Genomic DNA, 22,812 nt, shown 5'->3' on the forward strand with positions numbered 1-22,812 from the left:
AAATAGTGAAGACTTCCAGCATAGACTACTTCAAATCCCACAGGGACTTTGCAGTCTGCTCTCAAACTTGCGAAACTGGGCGCCCCTCATTTTGAAGCAAATAGTACTCACCAGAAAAAAAATAATTATTTCATATGCTAAATTTTTATCAGTCTGTTGAGGTATTTTTTTTTCTTTTTTGCTCGTTTTCTTTTCTTTGAATTTTTCATGAAAAATCAACAACTAAGATTCCCGCTTTATATATTGTAGTTTTTATATTACTAATGAAAAATTTACTAAATATCTAGAGAATAACGTTTTAAAATAGCGGTCATACACATTCGCCTGGGTTTTGTGCGCAATACTTTGGGAATATTGGCTCTGCTTTGATACCTAATTCCACTAGTCGATTACGGAATACCGCCATACGACCGAACACTTCACGTGGTACAGCATCCATATCGCGTTCATCATCGGGATCCGTCCAAAGTCTGGAAAATAAATTGAGTTTGAAATTATTAAGAGTGAGCTTCATTGATATAAAGGGCGTTGGAAAGGAAAGATAAATGGATGTTTGCAGTGCCGAAAAAATTGTAAAATAATATGTGTATCTGAAGAAGTCCCGGTTTTTTTGACTGGCCTCGATCGACCGCGCTCTCTCCGGGTGCCTGGTAACGCTCCGCCACAGCACTCGGCATCCAGCTAAAAGGGGTTCCATGAGAGAACCCGTGGCGGGACTATTCGGCTGCGGCCGACTGGTGGACGTCAAATCGAACGCGGTGTAGTTTGGAGTAAGCTACTGGTCTATCAATTTTAGACTTAACTACAAACAGAAGGCAATATCTAACATTTTAGAAATGGTACCCAACCAGAAGTCTGAATTCAACAAATTGTTGAGGCTGAAGAAAATAATTGCGAGAAACAACGAGAATATCCGATTTTTAAAGAAATGCATCAAATCCCGCGTAATACCAAAGTTGAGATCGGGTCGCGATAATAAGCAACTAGTCTTGAAGTTAGAACTGCAACACGTTACGACAACTCTTAATTCTCTGTACGCGAAACAGAATAGCATCACATTACGGGCATACAGCACACACCTCAAAATGGCAAAAGAAGCCGCAGAATCGGATCTGCCAATTGAGCAACTAACCGCGAAACTACACCGAGCTTTTGAATGTGAAATTATAAAGAGACGCCGCGTTCTAAATAAAAAATTCGCCACCCTAAAAAGCCAATCGAGTCCACAGGTAAATACTAATAACGTCGCGCATATCGATAACTTTGTAATAAATAAAACGAATATTGAACTGACTAATAACGAAATTAAATTGTTAAACAACGGTCTTGCGTTCGCGGTACCACCAACCAAGGTTGTCGACGAAACCGTGGTTAATATCGAGGCGGGTATAAAATTCTTGGATAACGAAACCAGGGATGAAATTCATTCGGGTCTAACAAAAATCATTCGGAATAACGCACCGTTAAAGATTTGTAAACGCGATTTAAAAACAATACGTGAACTTCGTGATAAACCGCTATACTTTCTCAAGACGGACAAGGGGAACAACGTCGTCGTCATGGAAAAAACTAAGTATGACCACGCTGTTTTTCGAAAATTGGAGAGTGGAAACTTCTTCGAACTGAGGAACAATCCATTGCCCGAATCCATCAAAAGGGTTGATCGAGCGTTGAAGGAAGCTAGTGTGGTATTCCCGAATATTGGGCGACTCCGAATGCCTAATCCTGCACTTCCAAGAATCAGATGTCAGCCGAAGATCCACAAGGAAGGAGATGAGATGCGAGAAATTATTGCGGACTCGAACTCACCGACGTACAACATAGCCAAGTGGTTGATTAATGAGTGCCAGAACCTGGGGACGACGAATAGTAAGTACTCAGTTGCTAACTCCCATGAATTAATAGAGAAGCTGCAACGCATTGAGACGATGGGTGATGACGAGGTGATGGTGTCGTTTGATGTAAAGGCATTGTTTCCCAACACACCACTAAAAGAGTCCATTTTCGAACTCGAGAGATGGCTGAACCAGTTTGGATCTGGCCCGGAATGGAGAAGAAAAGTTCGTATCTATGGTAACCTTGCCAGGCTCTGCATGAACGAAAACTATTTTACATTTCGGGACAGATTCTACAAAACTACGTGGGGAGTAGCGATGGGGAACCCCCTCTCGCCATTACTCATTGAAAGGTTCATGTCATCAATCGAAGAAGAAATTGAATCGAGGGGAATAATGCCTAAAGTATGGTTTAGGTATGTAGACGACGTACGTATTTGCGATTGTTAGAAGGGACGACATAGACATGGTCATCTCCTCTATAAACAAGATTCATAATAAAATCGAGTTTACACTAGAGGTAGAAAAGGATGGGGTTCTACCTTTCCTGGATCTAAATGTCGTCAACTCTAACGGAAAGCTTAAGTTCGAGATATACCGTAAGCCTACAGCAACGCAGAGAACGATACCGGTAACTTCACATCACACATTTTCCCAAAAAATGGCTGCCTATAATTGCATGATTCACCGACTGATCACATACCCTCTTTCAAAAGACGGTTTCAATAAAGAACGACAGTACATTATTGACACCGCTATTAAGAATAGGTATAATTCTCAGACCATCGAGAAATTGATTCGAAGGAAAGTCAGGCAACACAATAGACATGCCTATACAACGCTATTTTCGCAGCAGAAGGAGGCAACCATCAGACGAATAAGTATCCCATACTCCTACCTATTCAACAACATCAAGAATTGGGCAAAAAAGTACCAACTGGAAATCGTAGGTTCGAGTCGATCATCCACCTTACGGAGTTTACTGGGAAGCGTTAAGGATCCTTTGGGAGCGAACGAAAAAAGTGGGATTTACCGAATAACGTGCAGCGACTGCAATAAAATATACATAGGACAAACGAAACACCTGATAACGACGAGATTTGATGAGCACATTAGGGAAGCGGTAAATTGTGTTCGGAAACAAAAATCGTCCATAAGGTCATCAGTGGCAGCGCACATAGTCGAAGAAGCCCATATCATTCAACGCCATAACCTTGAGCTCTTGAGGCATACAAACCGAACGACAACCTTGGACCCTTGGGAAAGTCTAGAAATTCTGAGAGAAGACGCGACGCGCCACCTCAGCGACGGTAGCTGTTAATGCTGCCACTATCTGCTGCAGCTGAGCCATTTGGCTTGATGTGTTGCAAGACAACTCGCCAACCATGGGTCGCACGTAGCCCTCATGAATTTTGCCGCGGTGGCGACTTACATGTCCAAAGACTCCGAATCCGCACATACCATGATGGCTTGAATGTCCTCCGGGAGCCTCCGCAGCCACAAAGATGGTAACAGCTCGGTGCCGACACTGTCATCACCCAACTGCTTTATTTCACACAGCAGTTGGTTTGGCGCACGGTCACCTAGAGTTAGCTCTGTCAGTAAGTGGTTAACTCAAGGCGTCTCACTTCGTGACAGGTGCTTTATGAACTGCTCCTTTAGTCTTTTGTAAGAGCAGTCCTCGAGAACGTAGGAGATAGCTCAACTGTCTCCTCATCTAGCCCGATCTGCGCCTGTTTGGAGCGAAAGGCGTCTATTGTGATGCCCGCCAAAGCGGCACCCATGCGGCAACGGCAGTTACCGAGAGACTTGCCTCTATTTTGGTGGGCGTCGTGAGCGAAAGCAAACAACCTATAAGAGATCAAAAACACACAAGCAGAACGAGTGCAGAAAAGAGCAGAACAAAAAAGCACGCCTCTGTGCTAGCTAAACTCTGGAATGTGGCGGGTCCTTCAAACACTTCGATCCCCCACGTATCATTTTACAAAAATTCACGTATTCTTGCCGGTGTACTGGACCGCACGGATCCTGAAAACTAAATTAACCATGGGGATTCGCGCGAGTCTAACGGAATAGACAACACGCGAGCTAAACCTTTAAACCCTAAACAAATCGAGAAACCGGAAGTTGGACGCTTCAAGTATGAAGGGTTTTGCGTATTTCTTTCATTAATACGTTTGAGTGGACATTTGTCCCATTAGTACTTAGCACGTAATATTACGTAGAATGTCAACTTCCGCGTGATATGATTTTTTTTTTCAGATTTCCCATTGGGTAATTTCTGAGAATGGGTACTTGAAAGAAATGATCAATTTCGACACCCAGCGCTCCCCACTTTTCCAACAAATATCAAAACTAAGACCGGCCTCGGAAAGTACTAACCGAGACCTTTCATTTGATACCCTACATCACTATATTTCGTGAAAAAAAATGTGCACCCTTCTTTTGCATGTATGGGGGGTACCTTCCCTTAAATTCGACGTAGAATTATGTAACTCACTGTATGCGCTCACAGTTCACAATTCCCACCTTTCCACCAAATTTGGTGTCCATCGCTACAACCGTCTCCAAGAAAAATGCGTGTGGCAGACAGACACTCAAACAGACAGACGAATGGACAGACAGACAAACAGTAAACGGATTTTAATAAGGTTTTGTTTTACACAAACTTAAAAAGGATAGAAATTTGTAGACTGGCAACCAGCAAATTTTGAATCTTTTTTCCTACCGAAAAGTCAATAACGTCTCGGATAGGGACTGACCTCACGCCGAAACCATTTGACTATCGTAGGCGACTACGATTGGTTTGTGCGCACGCTCCTCGACAACAGTAGCGAGGGTCCTCAAAATGCGCGCTCCAACTCGAGCAAGGATTCCAACAATATAAGCTGGACATTTTGGGCCTGAGCGAAGTAAGATGGTGGGACTCTGGAGAGTACTCCTCTCTTTCTTGCTACACTAGTAGCCATGTGATTTTGTGCTCTGCAATGCCAAGTGATAGCAAATGCGAATCCGTTTTCTGATTGTTTGCGCGAATGGGGTCACCATGTGATGGGCGCTTTCGTTTGCATCCGCCACTTCTCAGTTTAACACTGACGGCTTTAATGATCCAGCTGTCACATGACAGCCTGGAGAGCTATTTTGCTGATCGAGAGGCAGATATACTGAGCATCCCGCCTTTTCTCGGGTGCTACGCAGGTCGTCGGACACGTCATGAATGGGTTCAAGGCTCTTTTGATTTCTGCGAACGATGGTGGGCGTTACGCCCTTGAACTCCGATACGAAGTGGAATTCGGGAAATTCAATGTGATAAAAAAGAATTTTTTATTACGTTGGTCAGGGAAGCGAAAGAACTTGCATGTGGTTTGCGTGTTGTGGTTTCCATAGTCCCGTGAAGGACGTTAACAATCGACTTTTCATCCACGGTGACGGGCAACTGAAGAGAGAAGATCACTTCACCATATTACATCCGACGCACTGAACTGCCACCGGCACAGCGAGGATGTGATTCTACTCCTTTCCTTTCTTCTTTCCCCACTTCGGTCTTCTGGTTCCACTTCACTTACTAGCGCCACATGTCTCGTGAAGACGAAACTGCAGGAGGCGTAATCCCCCCCGTGGCAGCGGTCACAATCAGGGTGTCCCCCTTTTGGCAGCAAAATCTGACGGCGTAGTTCCGCCAATTGGAGGCGCAATTTTCACTCGCAGGCGTCACAACGAACGCCATGCGTTTTAATCACGCACTTAAGGACGATGCGCAGCACCACATCAACACTACCGACTCTCCGATCTTTTCAAAGGTTTGTCCCCTACCATCCCAGAAGCTAGATGTTGCAAAAAAGAGTTCGATGATCTCATGGTATTTTTAGACCCCGCTTGTGTACGAGACAAAGGCTGAAGGTCATGTGAAGATTACAGGTGTGCGAAGGTTCAAGGGCATGTTAAGCTTCTATGTATCTTCGTTTCTTGTCCAAGGCCGCTCATCAACAAGCGATCCTCAACGCTTAGTTGCCTGGGCCCAAAATGAAAGACTCCCGCAAGGTTGCGTGGTCTAGTGAGTCCGTCCGGGCGTTTGAAACTGTCAAACAACAGCTTGTTGATTCTACCCTACTGGCATCTCCTCGGCCAGATGCACCCCTAGTTGTGCCTCAGAGACAGCGGTAGGTGCCGCTCTTCACCAACGGGTGAGCCAAACCTGGCAACTGGCGAGTTTCGGAACTGAGCTTCATCAGCTAGTTTACTTCCGACATCCAACACGTGTCTGGAAAAGACAACGTCGTTGAAGACGCTTTGTCAGGAATCTCGGAGGTCACAGTCCCCGCCGCGGACGATTATACAACAATCGCCGGGGCGCAGAAAGACGACGCAGAGCTTCAGAGCCAGAACACAAGTTCAAGGAGTTTCCTATCGTCCTGGAATACATCAACAAAACATCTCGAAAGCTATTATAGATTGACAGGGAACTGGTGGGTTTTCGCTCCGCATTCTCCTGCATTGACCACATCAACACCCTATGGATCATTCTGGCACAGTGCGCGGAGTTTTAATCTTTGCTTCACCTGCTCTTCGTTGATTTCGAGAAAGCTTTCAACAGTTTGAAAAGAGCCATCAACCTTCCTCCGATACTAGCGATTACGAACTTCGCTTCTTTTCTCGAAATTTGCAATATTAACGGAGATGCAAGCATTTAAAGTTTTTCCCAAGAGTCCTCCAAATTTCAGCAATTTTCCTAGCACCCAGACCCCCCAACCTGTAAATCATTTTGAAGCTCAGATCCTCTCCCGGCACTTGTGATCACGAATTTCGCCTCTCTTCTCGAAATTCTCAATATTAATAGCGATGCAAGCGTTTAAAGTTTTTCTCAAGATTCCTCCAAATTTCAGCAATTTTCCTGGCACCTAGACCCCCGAACCTAAATACCATTTTGAAGTTCAGATCCTCCCCCAACACTGGTGATCACGAATTTCGCTCTTTTTCTCGAAATTATCAATATTAACAGAGATACAAGCGTTTAAAGTGTTTCCTAAGATTCCCCCAAATTTCAGCAATTTTCCTGTCACCCAGAGCCCCCAAGCTTATAAAACATTTTGAAGCTCAGACCCTCCTCCGACACTAGTGATCACGAGGTTTGCGAACTAATAGCGATTATCAGAGCGACATAATGTTGGAAAATGTCACGTGTTGAACCGAGGTAAAATCTCAGAGAATTTCCAGGTCCAAAGTGGAACCCGCCAGGATTGCTTCTTGTCACCGATATTATTTCTTTTTATTATCAGCAACTTTCTTCATGCTGGCTTGTCCGGAGGATGATGACATCTTTCCTCAAACACCTTGACCACACTCATGACATTTGTTTGCGCTTTCACCGCGTCATAGATCTTGATCAAATGGCTCTCGATTTGTAAAAAGAGGCAAAGACACTTAAACTAAAAATAAACAGCAACAAAACCAAGGTTTTCAGTCTGACGGGTTATCGCATTATCCCGCGTTATCGCACTAGTTGCGAGCCGGTGTAGATGTCTCAGGAAATCGTAGGGGAGCTGAATCGCATTTCAGGTAACCGCGAACAATGCCGCGTAGGTGTGGTTGACGCGTTATATCCACTATAGGGTGAATAGCAACCATATATTAATTTCGCAAGTTGCAGTGTAGAGAACACGCGGAGGGAATGGACGACGGAAGAATCCCTAAGGCATAACTGAAGCAGGAGCTATACCATTACAAGACACAATATAAGGCCACAGCAAGTCGCTGTTAGGATTTAGCAATTGGAGAAAGTGGTGAGCGGACTACGTCACTATGGTTTTACGTATCGATCTCAGGGACTTAATGCCACGGTCTTCTTCAGACACGGAACGATTTTGTGACCACAGTCAAAGCTCCGCTGTGACAAGCTACAACGGTACCAGTCAATACCAAGTGTATGGCTCAGCATTCATACTGGTGGATGCAAGACCTACCTAAATCTTTACCGAACTAAGGAGTACGGCTCCCGTGTTTAAACGCAATACCACGTCGAGGCCCGAAAGTCTCTGTTCACTTGAACCCCCCATAAATTTCTCACTACACTTCTCCTCAACAACCGAGCTGAACGCACATACAACAGGAATTCTCCTGAAGTATGTTAATTCAGGGGATATCCCGGTTCCCATGGTACCAGTATACCCCTGGTAAGGTTTCGTGACCTAGACCTTTAGATGAGTCCCCGTGCAGACTCAAGTTTGATCGTCCTAATTAGGCCTTTGAAGCTCCCGGTACCACCACTATGGAGGTTCTCCTCGACCACTTGGCTTTAGTTCGGCCGACAGGATTACCGCCCCGTCTTCCTCATCGCCAACTCTGAGCACCTGGTGAGCGGACTGAGATTTTTGGAGGCAATGTATTGTGAAGGCTGAGGCTCGATTCAAGCTGTCGCCCCGTTGTATAAGTCGCGTATTAAGAAAGGAAGAAATTCTATTGTTTGCTTTGTCAAAAAAAGATGAAATTTAAGTCATTAATCAATTCATTAGTGGCTCTCTCTGATGTTGATTAAGATGATCTTAGATACGGGCTAATTTTTTTTAGTAAGTATAAATGGGTATTTGTGAATGGAAACAATCCTCAAAGGTAATGTTTTTGATCAATTATTAGTTTTGCTATTAATATAGTATGCTGGTCCCAAGCCCAGGTAAAGGAGGAGGGTTTGAGGCAACGTACTCTGTACTATCCTCAGTAAAACAAAAATGAAATGCTGAGATCAGGGAAAGAGATAAATATAGTATAGTTGGAGTTATTCTACTATGCTAAATCCTACCTGATCTCTGTTGGTGACAGGCCCCGCGACAGGTCGACCAAGAAAATGCATAGAATGTCGTTACAAACATGATGATCGGATTGAGTCACAAGCCTCGGAGAAATGCTAGGGCGTCCACCTCAGTCGACGCGGCAGGACGGGTCCCGGTCCTGTCGAGAAATGGGCAAGGGTTCTTGACGCATGGACGGCGTCAGGACGTAAGCAAGTTAGTCCACACACAACGAACAAAACAAATACGTGTCTGTACGCTAAATGTTGGTACCTTAACTGGAAAGACGGAGGAACTCGCAAGAGCCCTTCGGAAAAGGTGCATTGACATCTGCGCTCTGCGCTCTTGACATCGCACCTCAACATCGGCCGTTGATTGCTGTCCTGCGAATTAAGCCACCGATAAAACAGCGTGAGGAACGCACTGGCCCGCCGCGCATTAAATGGTGGCGATTTGATGGGAAGAAAGAAGAAACGGTCTTACTCATACGATTGCCAACCAGTACGAATGTGGAAGAATCATGGAACCAAATGAAAGACACGATCCACAGAGCGGCCTCTGCAACCCTCGGGGTCACCAAGCCGAGTAAGCGGTACATCAACCGAGATACTTGGCTTTGGAATGATGATGTTGAAATGAAGGTCCGTAAAAAGAAACGCCTCTACCACAAATTTCTCGACGATAAAACGCCTGCTAATTGGCAAATTTATAAGAATGCCAACCGGGAAGCAAAGAAAGCGGTCGCTGTCACCCGAGCGAGCCATTTCAAAAATCTTTACGATAAACTGGACACTCGGGATGGCGAGAGAGATCTGTATCGACTTGCTAAAAGCCGTGATGAACGCACACAGGATATCGAACACTTCTGTTGTGTTAATGACAAGGACGGTACTTTGCTTACCAACCATCGAGCCGCAACGGATAGTTGGCGAGAATACTTCGAGCAGATTTCAACTGAAGGATTTGCTCATCCTCCACTTCCACAATCATTGCCGACATTTGGAGCAGTTCCACCAGTCAGCGCAACTGAAGTCGAGGAGGCAATAAAACAAATGAAATCGGGGAAAGCAACAGGACCTGACGACATCGCATCTGAGCTCTGGAAAGCAAAGAGCTGGGACCCAACACTGTGGCTCAGTGAATTCTTTAACCGGGTTATTCAGGAAGGAAGAACACCATCTGACTGGCAAGAAAGTACCACTGTTCCAATATGGAAAAAGAAAGGTAGTCCAGCAGAATGTTCAAATTACCGTCCGATCCGGTTACTTTCCCATACCATGAAGATTTTTGAACGCATTCTCGACAACCGTATTCGCGAAATCGTTGAAATAACCGTGAATCAAGCCGGATTTGTCAAGAACTGCGGAACTACTGACGCAATACACGCTGCGCGGTTACTCATGGAGAAACACCGTGAGAAGCATCGCCCTCTTTACATTGCCTTTCTGGATCTAGAGAAAGCGTTTGACCGTGTACCACACGAACTCATCTGGTATGCTTTCTGACAACACTTCGTGCCAGAAGAACTCGTGCGCTGGGTTCAATTGTTCTACCACGATCCGAAAAGTAAAGTTCGAAGTATGGCGGGTGTATCAAAACCGCTTCGTGTCTCTGTTGGTGCTCATCAAGGAAGTGCCCTCTCACCACTCCTCTTTGTCCTTGTTATGGACACCGTCACACGGGATATCCAACGTCCAGCGCCCTACACACTGCTTTATGCAGACGATGTTTTCCTAGCATCTGATAGCAAAAATGATCTCGAGCAACTTGTTCAAAAATGGAATGATCGTCTCATGCAACAGGGTCTCAGATTGAATTTAAACAAAACTGAATTTTTGACGACTGATCCCCATGAAAGAGGCACAATCACTGTCAGCGGCAGTGATCTGCCCAGAACTGAGCGATTTAAATACCTCGGGTCAACGCTATCAGCCAATAGAGAACTGCGTTATGAAATTGCTTCACACCTAGATGAAGTGGCGTTCCACAACTGGTGTCCTTTGTGATCGACGTATCAACGAACGTCTCAAATCTAAAATTTACCGTAATGTCGTCCGTCCTGTCGCTCTCTATGGTTCTGAGTGTTGGCCGACCATAAAAGACAATGAACGGCGTCTTGCGGTAATGGAGACGAAGATGCTACGTTGGACTAGTGGCGTGACACGTTTAGATCACATCCGAAATGAAGATATCCGCGATCGTTATGGGGTTGCACCGATCGTGGAAAAGTTGCAAGAGAGGCGTCTTTGATGGTATGGTCACGAAATTCGTGCAAACGACAATTCACTTGCCAAGATTGGTCTGAACATCGAAGTCGATGGTAAATGACCAAAAGGCAGACCTAAGCAACGGTGGCTTGATACACTGGATGGGGATTTGAAAGCCTCGAGATTGCACCCAGATCAGGCATTCGATAGAGCCAAATGGCGAAGCCGATCACGACGAACCGACCCCGCTTGTGAACGGGACAAAGGCTGAAGAAAAAGAAGAAGATAATTATGCTAAGGAAGGTTTGCAAGACAACCTGCATGCATATGAATGAATAAAAACCTTTAGATAACACAAAGGCTCAAGGTGCAAAGTGAAAAATCAGCTAATGGAGTCCAGAAGAAGAGCTTCTGAAAACATTTGTATTTTCCTAGAAGAGATTCATTGTGTCAGCATTTCAATCTTTACAATTACCTTTCTCCCAACGCTGCTGCTCTAGGCCACAATCGAGTATCTAATGCAGCTTCATCAACTTGCTCTGTCCACAGACAAGCTTCACCACCCAGAATCTGAAAGTTCAAAGAAATATGCATGTTGCAATTCATGTCCAATTTTCATAAAGCACATGGAATCTCACCTGTTTCATCCTTTGTCTATCTAAGCGCATCCTTTCCCATGGGCGATGTTTATATACATTTTGCCATGTTCGATAGGGCGAGCATGCTGCCTCTCCGGTCGATCGCCAGCTACCGAATCCACAATCTAAGTACCATGCATCCACGTGTGATATTATTAAATTGAAACCGTTATCGAGAAGATCAGTATTCTCCTGCCATGTACTACCACCCCAAACTTGTACCGCAAATTGTGATTTTGGAAGACACTTTGAGTTGGTCAAACCACTCGACCAAACTGCTATATATCGTGGAGTTACATTTTTGTTGGCAATTTTCAATCTGAAATTCATTGAAAATTATAGAAAAGTCATTAAGAGCGTGCATGAATCATATATTTAAAAAAGTAACAACATTAATTGTTACCGAAATGACCTAGATATGCTTTTGTAATGTAGACGAGGCAGACTTTCATTTATAATTTCATTACGTGCGGATAATTGTCGTCAAAGTTCGATACCGCTTTCATTACGCAGGACTCCCTATTAATGTCTGCCTGCAACTTTTTAATAATAGCATCGAACTTTCTCCTACCTATTAAGTGCTTGCAACATGAAATCACACCACATTCCACGAAGATCCGTGTCATTGAAGTATTGACCCCAGCATTCTAAGTTCACCTCATCACCCCCCAAATGAAAGTAGTCTGTGGTCCCTGTTAAGTTCACTAGCTCCTCATAGAGTCGTTGCAGAATGAGGAACGTATTATTATTTCGGGGATTAAGTTGGCCACATGGTGGTTCACCTGCAAATGAGAATATTCCATTATTCATTGCTAAGCTATCAGATCGAATGACTTACCGCAGTAGAAACTCCACGGCTGTTGATTAATGCACAAACTTAATTCGCCTAGACCTCGTTTTGGTCCCCAGTCCCAACCGTTGCCAGCATGAGCGGGTGCATCGATTTCAGGTATTACCTATAATTGTTAAATAATATGTTCAATCATTTATTCTGCGCCATTATATTCTTTAACGAGTATTGATTTAATGCAATTATAGTCCCCTTGAGGATGGGAAAAACAAATGTATGTTATTTATACAGCAGATTATGGCCCCAAAGTGGAAGCAATAAGGAAAACGCAACTCTTACCAGCGGCTCTACTTCATTGTCCTTTTTTCAGATAATGTGGATGAGTTTTTGTTAATACACAGTAGATGTAATAATAGAAGGTTATTTTGGGTTTCTAATTATTGAATTGGCTTCATTCCGAGAGGCTAGTGACACCCGATTTATTTTAAGGCTCGACAATGATAGACGTCCTTTTACCCATTGTGAAGTCTCAACATTTCTATTTTCACAGACCAACCACTTGGCAATGGAAAGATATCCGCCAATTATCTGAAACCTCAACCGACAATTGCAAGCCACAAAGTACTAAACCCAATAGCGCCGTGGGGTTAACATGACCTACTTAACAACTATCACTTACTGGATGGGTGATGATAATATACCCCATGCTCATCCACCGCATAATCAAATCAACTCACCTGAATACCACGGACTTTGGCGTATGACACAATTTCCTTGACATCATCACTTGTATAGGTCTCACGTTCCGAATAGGCACCGTGGGCCGCCAATTCCGGATAGTATTTCGAGACGAAGGGGAAACTCTGCGAGTCAGTCAGGTGCCAATGGAATCGATTCAATTTCGCATACGACATTCCGGCCAACGTCCGTTTTATCGATTCAACCGAGAAATAGTGGCGTGACGTATCCAACATAAGGCCACGATATCTATATGATAATGATGGAAAAAGAACAAATGAAAAGTTGGGAAATGAAAATATATTGGATTAATTGAGGAGATAGAATCAACATAAAAACTTTTGGAAGATATACGATACCAATAGAATCATCATTCTATGGAGCACTTACTTAAACTTTGGCGCATCATATACGAGAGATTTCGAGATAATACGTAACAATTCATCCTCATCATCGTACCAGACCATTTGCTGAAGGGTTGTGAGTCCATGGCGCGCTCCAAAAAAGGAATTGGCCTCGATTTTCACTGTCATTTTCCGTCGCTCATCTGAAATGATGATGTGATTTGTTAGAAAGGGTTATATATACACATACTAGAGCTATTCCGAAAATTACAGTCCTAAATCATAAATCCCTCTTAGAGGAGGCCCTAAATCGTAAACCCCCAGAGGACCCCCGAAGTCAATGAAAAAATACTAGCGAACGTATCCTGCTATGCCTTCCAAAATAGCGGACTAGAGTCTGGAGCAGACCTCACATATGTAAATATGGTAGGGAAGCCGATCGACGAACACCAGAGGTCAAATTCTGTTAGAATCATTTGCGGAGCTGGACATCGTGCTGCCCAACGTTGGATGCGTGCCCACCTTTCGAGGAAGAGGGTCGGGTTCCATCGTTGACCTGACATTTGTTACCACTTCACTGGTGAGGGAAATGGCTTGGCAAGTGAGTGAGCACTACACCCACAGTGACCACCAGGCTATCTTCCTTCGCATTGGGAACGGGGGAACCAGTCAACGACGCTCTGGAGGTAGAAAGGCTAAGGCGGTTGGCTGGTCTATCGGAGCTTTCGACGAAGAGACATTCCTGGCCGCATTGGAGGGAGCCCATGATCCGGATGGAACAGCGGTGGAAAGGGTCACACAGCTGTCTCAGCGTGTAACCGAAGCATGCGACGCTACGATGCCACGACGACGTTTGCACCACGGTAAGAGGCCAAACTACTGGTGGAACACGGAGGTCGCTGCCTTAAGATCCTCTTGTCTCCGAGCGAGGAGACTTTCCCACAGGACAAGGGGAAGGCCGGAGCACCAGGAGCGTAAGGAGAAATACAGGGATCTGCGAAGCAACCTTAAAAAGGCCATTCGGAGAAGCAAGCGGGAATGCTACCAGAAGCTCTGCATGGAGGCTAATACGAATCCGTGGGGTACAGCCTACCAAGTTGTAATGAAGAAGATCCGCGGGCGAAAATCACCTCAAGTGACATGCCCACGGCTCTTGTTGCAAATAATTACAACTCTTTTCCCGCAGCAGGAGCAGGACGAAAGAGAACCCCAACTGGCAGCTCAGCAGGACGTCTTCTCGATCCCTAATGTTACCGAAGAGGAACTTTGGGAAATCTGCAGACGTATTGGGGACAGAAAGGCTCCGGGATTGGACGGAATTCCGAACAGGGCTCTGAAGGTGGCGGTCAAGGCCAGACCAAGGTGGTGCATGGCGGAAGGAGTGTTTCCCGCCCAGTGGAAGAGGCAGAAGCTGGTGTTGCTACCGAAGCCCCGAAAACCACCCGGCGTGCCCTCTTCATATTGCCCTATTTGTCTCTTAGACACCATGGGGAAGATGTTGGAGAGGGTGATATACAACAGGCTGCTCCCGTTCATCGAGCTTGCGGGTGGTCTTTCAGAGCGGCAATATGGGTTTCGGCGAGCCCGTTCTACGGTCGATGCAGTAGCAAAGGTCGTGGAATTGGCTCGAAATGCAATGGTCATGCAATGCTGTGCTCTGGTGACGCTGGACGTCAAAAATGCTTTTAACTCAGCCAACTGGGGCTGGATTAAGGGCGCTTTGGCCAAACTGGGTGTTCCTAGCTACTTGGCTCGGCTCATTGAGAGTTACTTTTCGGACAGACTTCTCTGGTACGAGACGGACGACGGGCCGAAGGAGCACATTGTGACAGCAGGTGTGCCTCAAGGTTCTGTATTGGGACCGCTGCTGTGGAACATAATGTACGACGGAATGCTTGGCCTCCGCGTACCGGAGGAGACAACGCTGATTGGTTTTGTGGACGATCTAGCGGTAGTTGCAATTGCAAAGCAGCCCAAGGACGTGGAGCTTTATGCAAATGAAGCCATTCATACCATCAAGTCATGGTTACGAATGGCCAAGCTGGACCTGGCGGACGAAAAGATGGAGGCGGTCCTCATTACCAACCGTAGGAAGAACAACACGGTTACCATCCGGGTTGGTAATCATGAAGTCGTCTTAAAATCGGTTGTCAAATACCTGGGGGTGATGATCGATGCCAAGCTGAGTTTCAATTAATTAATTAATTAATTAATTATGCGCGAGAGAAGGCAGCAAATGCCAGCTCATCCCTTGCAAGGATGATGCCTAACGTGGGAGGGCCGAAGTATAATCGCAGGCTACTCATCGCGGGAGTGGTGAGGTCGATCCTGCTATACGCGGCCCCTGTCTGGGCGGAAGCGTTGAACCACGCTGTCAACCGGAGGAAGATAGGTTCGGTATACCGGCCAATTGCGCTAAGGGTGTGCAGCGCATTTAGGACGGCGTCGGCGGAGGCAGTGTGTGTCATCGCAGGAATGATCCCTGTAGATCTTCTAGCGAGCGAGGCACACTGGCTCTACGAAAAACGGAAGGCAAATCCAGCCGAGGTGAATGCGGATTTTCGAAAAGCCATCAGGAGAGAGTTGTGTGACAAGTGGCAACAACGATGGGATAACTCCGACAAGGGCCGGTGGACCCATACATTGATCCCATGTATCGAGAAATGGGTCAACCGAAAACACGGAGAATTGAATTACCACCTGACACAGTTCATTACGGGACACGGTGGCTATAGGAAGTACTTGCATCGCTTCGAGTTGGACGAGTCTCCCAACTGTCCTGAATGCGGTGCTACACCCGAGGACCCGGAGCACGAAAAGGAGGTTGAACAGCATCTTAGGGGCGGACATCGAACCCTCGAACCTGGTGGAAGAGATGCTGAAGTCGGAGGAAAACTGGATGGCGGTAAATGAGGCAGTAGCCGTGGTGCAGACAAAACTCCAGGAGTTGGATCGAGCTCGGAAGGCGACGCGACGGAGACGTGACATGGACGAGCTGGTATAACGAACCAGAGCCTCCCCCGCGAAGTAATACTTCACGGTGGTCCCGCGGGGAGAGGCGGAAGAGTGGGGGTGGTTTTAGTGGGTGCGAATCCCACACACTGCTGCAACCTGGCGTCGCAGCGTCTAAGATTTCCACCTCCATCCATAATAAAAAAAAAAAATATGTGAATGTCTGGATGGTAATCAGTGCCATCAGCATGTATACTGATGGCCTGGCCCGATTATGCTTCAGGTTAAGGTTGCATAATTGGACAAACCCTCACATGGCTCCCCGTGACAACCGCTGAAAACTGTCTTCGGATAGGCCAGGACTTGGTCAGACCGAGTTTATCCATTTGACAAAAACCTGTTTGTAACCAAAGCTGGCGGGAGATTAACCGAGCAATATTTTGGGGACCGTCTTCCTTGCATTGCAAAGGGGGTTAATATTGGGTTGGGGAAAAAGAAATGTCGTATTTGTGATCGGATTTTGACGCTTTATGAACATACTTAGAATTATCCAATTTAAGTCAAATATGCGCCGTTTTGTTCGCAAACTTGTTGCCAGAAGGCAACTTCATTATCCCCCTCTTATAAAACCCAGCCTCCTTATTTGCAAGAAACTCAGACAACCAGTTTTCGGAAGCCACTTTTGAGGCCAACTAGTAGCACCAAGAGCGTTTTACTTGGACCGGAAGAGATGGTAGCCGTAGCTTCTGGCGGGTCATCAAAGATGTGTGAGGCCGAGCGTTGTCCTGGTGGAACGCAACACCATTCCTATTGACCAATCCTGTCCGCTTCTGGTCAATCGCCTGCTTCAAACGGTCGAGTTGCTCACAGTAGAGTACTCAATTAAGGGTCTGGCCATAGTTGAGCAGCTCATAGTGGATGATTCTCTTCCAATTCCACCAAACACACAGCAAAACCTTCCTGGCCGTCAATCCGGGCTTGGCGATGGTTTTTTGGAGGCCTTCGTTGCATTTTTACCTCTCAGGTAGTAAAAACGTAAAAAATGACGAATTTCTTACTTGGTGGACTTCATTTTTGACGCGCTATAACTGGAGACAGAAACGTACGATCATAACACTGTCAAAGAGACACTTGTAACACAGAATATCATCTTCAAATCGCCGTATAGCATGATCCGATGCGATAAGTACAACGAAAGATATGTTTAAGTGTCGCCATCTATTGACAAAATACGACATTTCTTTTCCCCCAACCCTATATTTATTTATTTATTAAACTGACAATAAACAGAAAACATCCCAATTACATATTGTCCCAGAAGGAGGAAAAAGCAAAGATCCACGGGACAAAGCTGTAGGGCATTATAACTCGGACATAGTCTCCGGATCGGGGAATGAAAATAGACTTCGAGTTTCGCGAAGGACACACTGAAAAAGTCAGCGTTACGGGTGTTGAACGAGGCGTTATGAAAAACGATATTAGCAGAGGCGGAGCAGTCCATTAGACCGATGTGGTGGCAAAGATCGAGGAAGATTCTACGTAGTTGGAGACAAGGGAGACAAAAGATACGAAAGCGGGCAGGATAGTCAACAGGGGGGAGGTTCATATTGAAGAAGACCAAGCGGATGAATTTGCGCTGTATCTTCTGTTGGGCACGACAATCACAATTACGGAAGGGGGACTAAATCACGGAACAATACTCAAGGGTACTTCTCACGAGGGAGTTGAAAAGCATTATGGAGGGTTGGACCCAGGTGAAATCAGTACAGGAACGCAGTATGAAACTTCACATTTTGGAAGCACGGTTGGTGATATCGAAGTAGAGACTGTCAAAACTGAGCTTATTGTCGAAGCTTACCCCCAGGTCCACGATAGAGTTCAGATAGAACAGAAAGAAACCACCAATAGAGTAGGAGAAAGGGGTAAGAGAGGTGTTAAGCGACACATTGATTGGCATTTACTGACATTAAGAGCCAACTTATTAACTATGCACCAATGGACCAAAGTATCCAGGTTTGCCTGCACGGAAGAACAATCCATTGGGGACGAAACAAAGGAAAACAGTTTGAGGTCGGCGTATAACAAGCAAGGACAAGTGAGGATAGAGGGGATGTCGTTAATAAAGAATAAAAATAAAAGAGGTCCTAGAATGGATCCCTGTGGCACACCAGAGGAGGGGAGGAGGGGAAAGGACTAGATGTGCAACCATTGAAGGAAACGCTACAGGATCGGAAGGAAAGGTAGGAGGCAAGCCATGTAATAAGTGATGGACGAATGTTGAGAGAGGCGAGTTTGGACAATAGTGTCTCATGCTAAGCGGAATCAGGTTTTAGAAAAATAATAATACCTCAACTTCCTCCCGGGAGTTGAAGCATTTGGCTAGAAAGCTGGTGAAGTCCAGAAGATTGGTAGCAGTAGATCAACGTTTTATGAAGCAGTACCGAAGTGGGTGGCTAACCAGTCATTGACGTACCTCTCGAGAATCTTAGAGCAGGATGAGAGGAGCGAAAAATAAGGCGGGAATTCTCAACAAGAGTATGGCCTCCGCCTTTGTGTATGGAAGAAATAAGGGCTTCTTTCCATAGGCTGGGAAAATTACACTTTTTGAGGCTCTTATTGAAAATAATGCAGAGAGGAAAGGTAATGAACTTAAAGGCTTTCATCAGGAAGAGGTTGGGGAAACCATCGGGGACGGATCCGACATTGGCATCAAGGTTGTCAATAAGGTACTCCACCAAAGAGGGAGTAAGGAGGGGAATGGAGGAGGAAGCTGTACCCAGAAGAAGAGAAATAGGAGTTACGCACCGAGGAGAAGGAAGTGCAATATAAATCACGGGATAGCTGAGGAGAGGTAGCAGAGGAGCCAGAGAATTTGATGAAAGTGGGAGGGAACTGGGATGCATTGCGGGCATTACGGATGTGACACCAGAAAGGCTTCAAGTTATCACGGGCCAATTCAACTTCAACACTCTTCAGATAATCCTTCCTAGACTTAACTATTAGCGACTTAACTGGAAATCGGAGAGCGCTGAAATGATCAAAGTCTGCACGGTTTCCGGTGGAGAAAAATTTTTTACTTCAGATAAAGTTTTTTATGGATTTCAGTGGTGAACCATAATGAGTGGGAGCTCGGGGATTTGGGGGAGGAAGGAACGTAAGTAGGAAGGAGGTTAGACAGAATGGAATAAAAGGAGAGGAGGGCTTGGTCGCAGGTCAATGGTAAGAGAATGCCCAGTTGATTGACGCTAGATATAAGTTCAAACCCTCAAAGTTGCCCTTACAAAAGTTGAAAAGTTAGAAGGCTTGCCGATAGTATGAGAGTTGAGGCGTGGCAATTGTACCTCGAACTAAAGAGCAGAATGATGGGCATCAACAGTAACATAGGAAAAACAAGAGAAGATTGGGAAAGGAACCGGTCTGGCATGTTGGAGAGGACTAGATCAAGAGTTCGATTTAGATGAAAAACAGCATAGGTGTTCATGAAAGTGAATAAAGGGAGAGGTGGATGGGAGGAACAAATTGGAAATTGTGGCTGGCCGGGAATGTTAGGCAACATATAATAAAAGGACCGACGTTGGGAGGGAAAATATGCGACACGATCATAGGGGTTAGAAAATGAAGAAACCGCGATCAAGGCACCTCCACCACCTGATTTACCTGAAGTTGCGGGATCTCTGTCGTAGCGAAACACAGAGAACCCCTCGAGGAGCTCAGAGCTGAAAATCCTATCATCCAACCACGTTTCAGTGTTGCAGATGAGATGGTGTTGGAAAGCCAGGGCAGAAAGATTGAAACACGACAGTTTGGTACGTAGGTCTCTCACATTTTGATAATAAATACTTAAGCTACTTGACAGTTTGTTTATACTGGTCAGCGAAACAGGTGGGCGACACGGAAATTCGTTCGTAATTTATTCCGCTGGTAAGACTTAATGAATTCTCCTTGCGACCAAAAGGATGGTTAGGCGACGGTATCGAAGTCATGAGGATACGTCACTTTGAAGAATGCAATTACCCGGTCGGAAGGACCGTCCTTCGTCCGTTTCGCACACGAAAGAGGCGACGGAGATAAACCAACTTTACTTCTGATGTAATTGAGAACTTCATCGGAAGAAGTAGAATAGGCAAGTCTGATAACGAAAAGTTGCTTAGGCGGTGATGCGACTTGCAGCAGAGAGCCACCCGAGTGCGTAGGATAAGAGCTCGGAATGAAGACGGCTGATGTCTGGTGCACTGCGGCGGAAGGCATTGATAATCCGGTGGAAAGATAGAGCGCTGAAGATGTGTTAGTTGCTACTGGAAGAGCTATGGAGCTCCCAAGTACTCCTATCGACGGGTGAACAGCAGCCGCTGCTGATGAAGCACGTTCGGGCGAAGTTTGGGCTGGAGGGTTTGCCGGGAAGGTCGAAGCTATTGGAGCCGCATCAAAAAACAACGAAGCAGTTGAAGTAAGTGGATTACGTGCACGGGGAGACTTAGGTATAGCACTTGTATTTTGCGCCACTTTTGCGGGTTGAGCCAGTGGCCGGTGATATATTGACGCCAGATAAAGCGCCGAATATCGGAATTAAGGCCGGGAATGCATCTGAATTGGAGCTCAATGTTTGCTGATGCAGAAGCTGGATCGCATCAGAGAGCATAGTGTCACAACAACTGTTACAGCGGTAGGGCACATTCGAAGCAAACTTTGCACGAATGTCGATGAAAGCTGCGGAAATGCCAAGGCATTTAGTGTGAAAAGATTTACCACAGTATCAATGGCTGTCAACGAATTTTGAGCAGGTTGTTTCAGGTTCATTACAAATAGCGTAGCGAATGTCATAGATTGACGAAGACGACATAGTACTAATGATGAAACGTAAAGATCCGTAGGCGAACAAAGTGTAGAAATAAATCAGGCGGCCTTGAAGGTATTGTAAAGCCACTTCGCGGAATAGACTCTAATGCTATAAATACACTTTTCGTGCGTGTTTTCAAAAAGCAAGAAAACAAAAAAAAGTCGGAGCCAGCAGAGCAAGAGGAGCAAAATTTGCAAAGGCTCGGACGTTAAGTAACCTCTGCAGCTAGCGAAACAGTGACTGTCGGTCGATGAAGCATACACAGCGAAGCTCTTCAGCGATGTGGCTGGGAGTCACTTACGGGTTACGCTGGCGAATGGAAATTCCATTAACGTCGCCTGAGGTATGGGCCAGTGTCGATGCCAGATTATCGAAACATCTCCTGGACAACAAGGGGAACAGGGTGAATGTATCCCCTACTTTGATTCCATCCAGGTAGTCTGTAGATATCATATGATACCATCCGAGGACTTATTTGCCAGAAAATTTCTCAAATCGTTCTTAGTTAGGCACAACAATGCTTCCTAAGGTGAAGAGCCCATATTATTCCATGCCACGAGATTTCCAGGAGACTTGTTGCCTTCATCTGGTTGCCGAAAATTCACATGGAATAGAGCAAGTAGAAACAATCAATGCGCTCCAAAAACCCGGGATCTCCATGAACGACTGGGCGGGGATCAAAGAGGAGTAACCCCAAATGAACACAAAAAGCGAATGCAGGCCTTGAACAAGCGGAATAACGATTGCGGTTCGGAGCTAGGAACACAAAGATCAAAGTGTCCCACTGTGCAAAATCGAATGTCGACCTGGAGAAGATGATGATCGACGATCTGACTGAAAACGACGGTTCCCCTGAGCGAGCAGTTCATGCTGAGGGTATCACAGATAAATCTGCAGCATTTGTAGTGCCCCTCGTTTAACTTTCTGGGGAGAGAAGAAGGCATTGATACCTCACTAATACAGGAATCGTCAAAGGGACCCAAGGCAAATATTACGATTCATTCCACAGCGTAAGAGATACGGATTGGGACAGCCCTCCCCAGGAAGTGCCTTGCTGTTCCTGGACCGGACTTCCCGCGAGCTAATCATGATCAAACTGGAGTAGATAGCATATGGATGGGATATTTGCGATACTTGTGGCCTATCTATGGTCGGGATATGATCGCCGGCTTCATAGTCCTTCGACCTAACAGCTTAGCTGTTAGGGCAATGCAGAGACCGTGGACGCGAGAAATGCATTCAATTGGTCCTAGTATGAAAATTCCCAGGGTCGACAGATATTCCCTTTCACACTGGGTCCATTGTTATGGGACGTCATGCACAACAATGTACCTTATCTTGGCACTGTGGTTGGTTTTGTTAAAATAACATATCGAGAATACTGAGTTATACTGATACTGAATCAGTGTTGTTAAGAATTAATTGGAGAGTACTGGGCTTATATGTGCAATGGCAAAAGCAAGCGATTCTCATCATCAAGCACACTAAGAAGTGTGTGCTTCCCAGTAAGTAAACTAACTACCGCGGAATGCTGCTTTGAAGATATATAAATCGTGAATTTGTGTGAAAAACTTTGATGCTGAAAATCAGAGGTCGAACTGATAATGGCTGTTGAAAGGAAGCTTACAAACACAAAAGTAATTTTTGGAAACGGTCGTGATCGCGAACTACATTTCTTTACACAATTAA

At 45.5% G+C, this 22,812-nt stretch overlaps 1 protein-coding gene across 5 annotated transcripts in view; it reads right to left on the bottom strand.

Moving 5' to 3' along the window:
• Window positions 1–228: 228 nt before the first annotated feature.
• LOC119648203 (probable beta-hexosaminidase fdl) overlaps window positions 229–22,812 on the bottom strand; it is a 251,745-nt gene continuing 229,161 nt past the window's right edge. For 4 of the 5 annotated variants that reach the window (XM_038049842.1, XM_038049833.1, XM_038049817.1 and 1 more), the window contains 7 exons: window positions 13,381–13,537; window positions 12,990–13,239; window positions 12,301–12,418; window positions 12,034–12,244; window positions 11,463–11,781; window positions 11,300–11,394; window positions 311–470 (listed from right to left, as the gene is read on the bottom strand). In XM_038049842.1, coding sequence (XP_037905770.1) covers window positions 311–470; window positions 11,300–11,394; window positions 11,463–11,781; window positions 12,034–12,244; window positions 12,301–12,418; window positions 12,990–13,239; window positions 13,381–13,537 — 1,310 coding nt within the window. Of the gene's footprint in view, window positions 471–11,299; window positions 11,395–11,462; window positions 11,782–12,033; window positions 12,245–12,300; window positions 12,419–12,989; window positions 13,240–13,380; window positions 13,538–22,812 lie in introns of all 5 variants that reach the window. The other variant, XM_038049809.1, reaches the window with a different exon arrangement.

The sequence above is a fragment of the Hermetia illucens genome, chromosome 1 (assembly GCF_905115235.1).
Source record: "Hermetia illucens chromosome 1, iHerIll2.2.curated.20191125, whole genome shotgun sequence".
Classification (NCBI taxonomy): domain Eukaryota; kingdom Metazoa; phylum Arthropoda; class Insecta; order Diptera; family Stratiomyidae; genus Hermetia; species Hermetia illucens.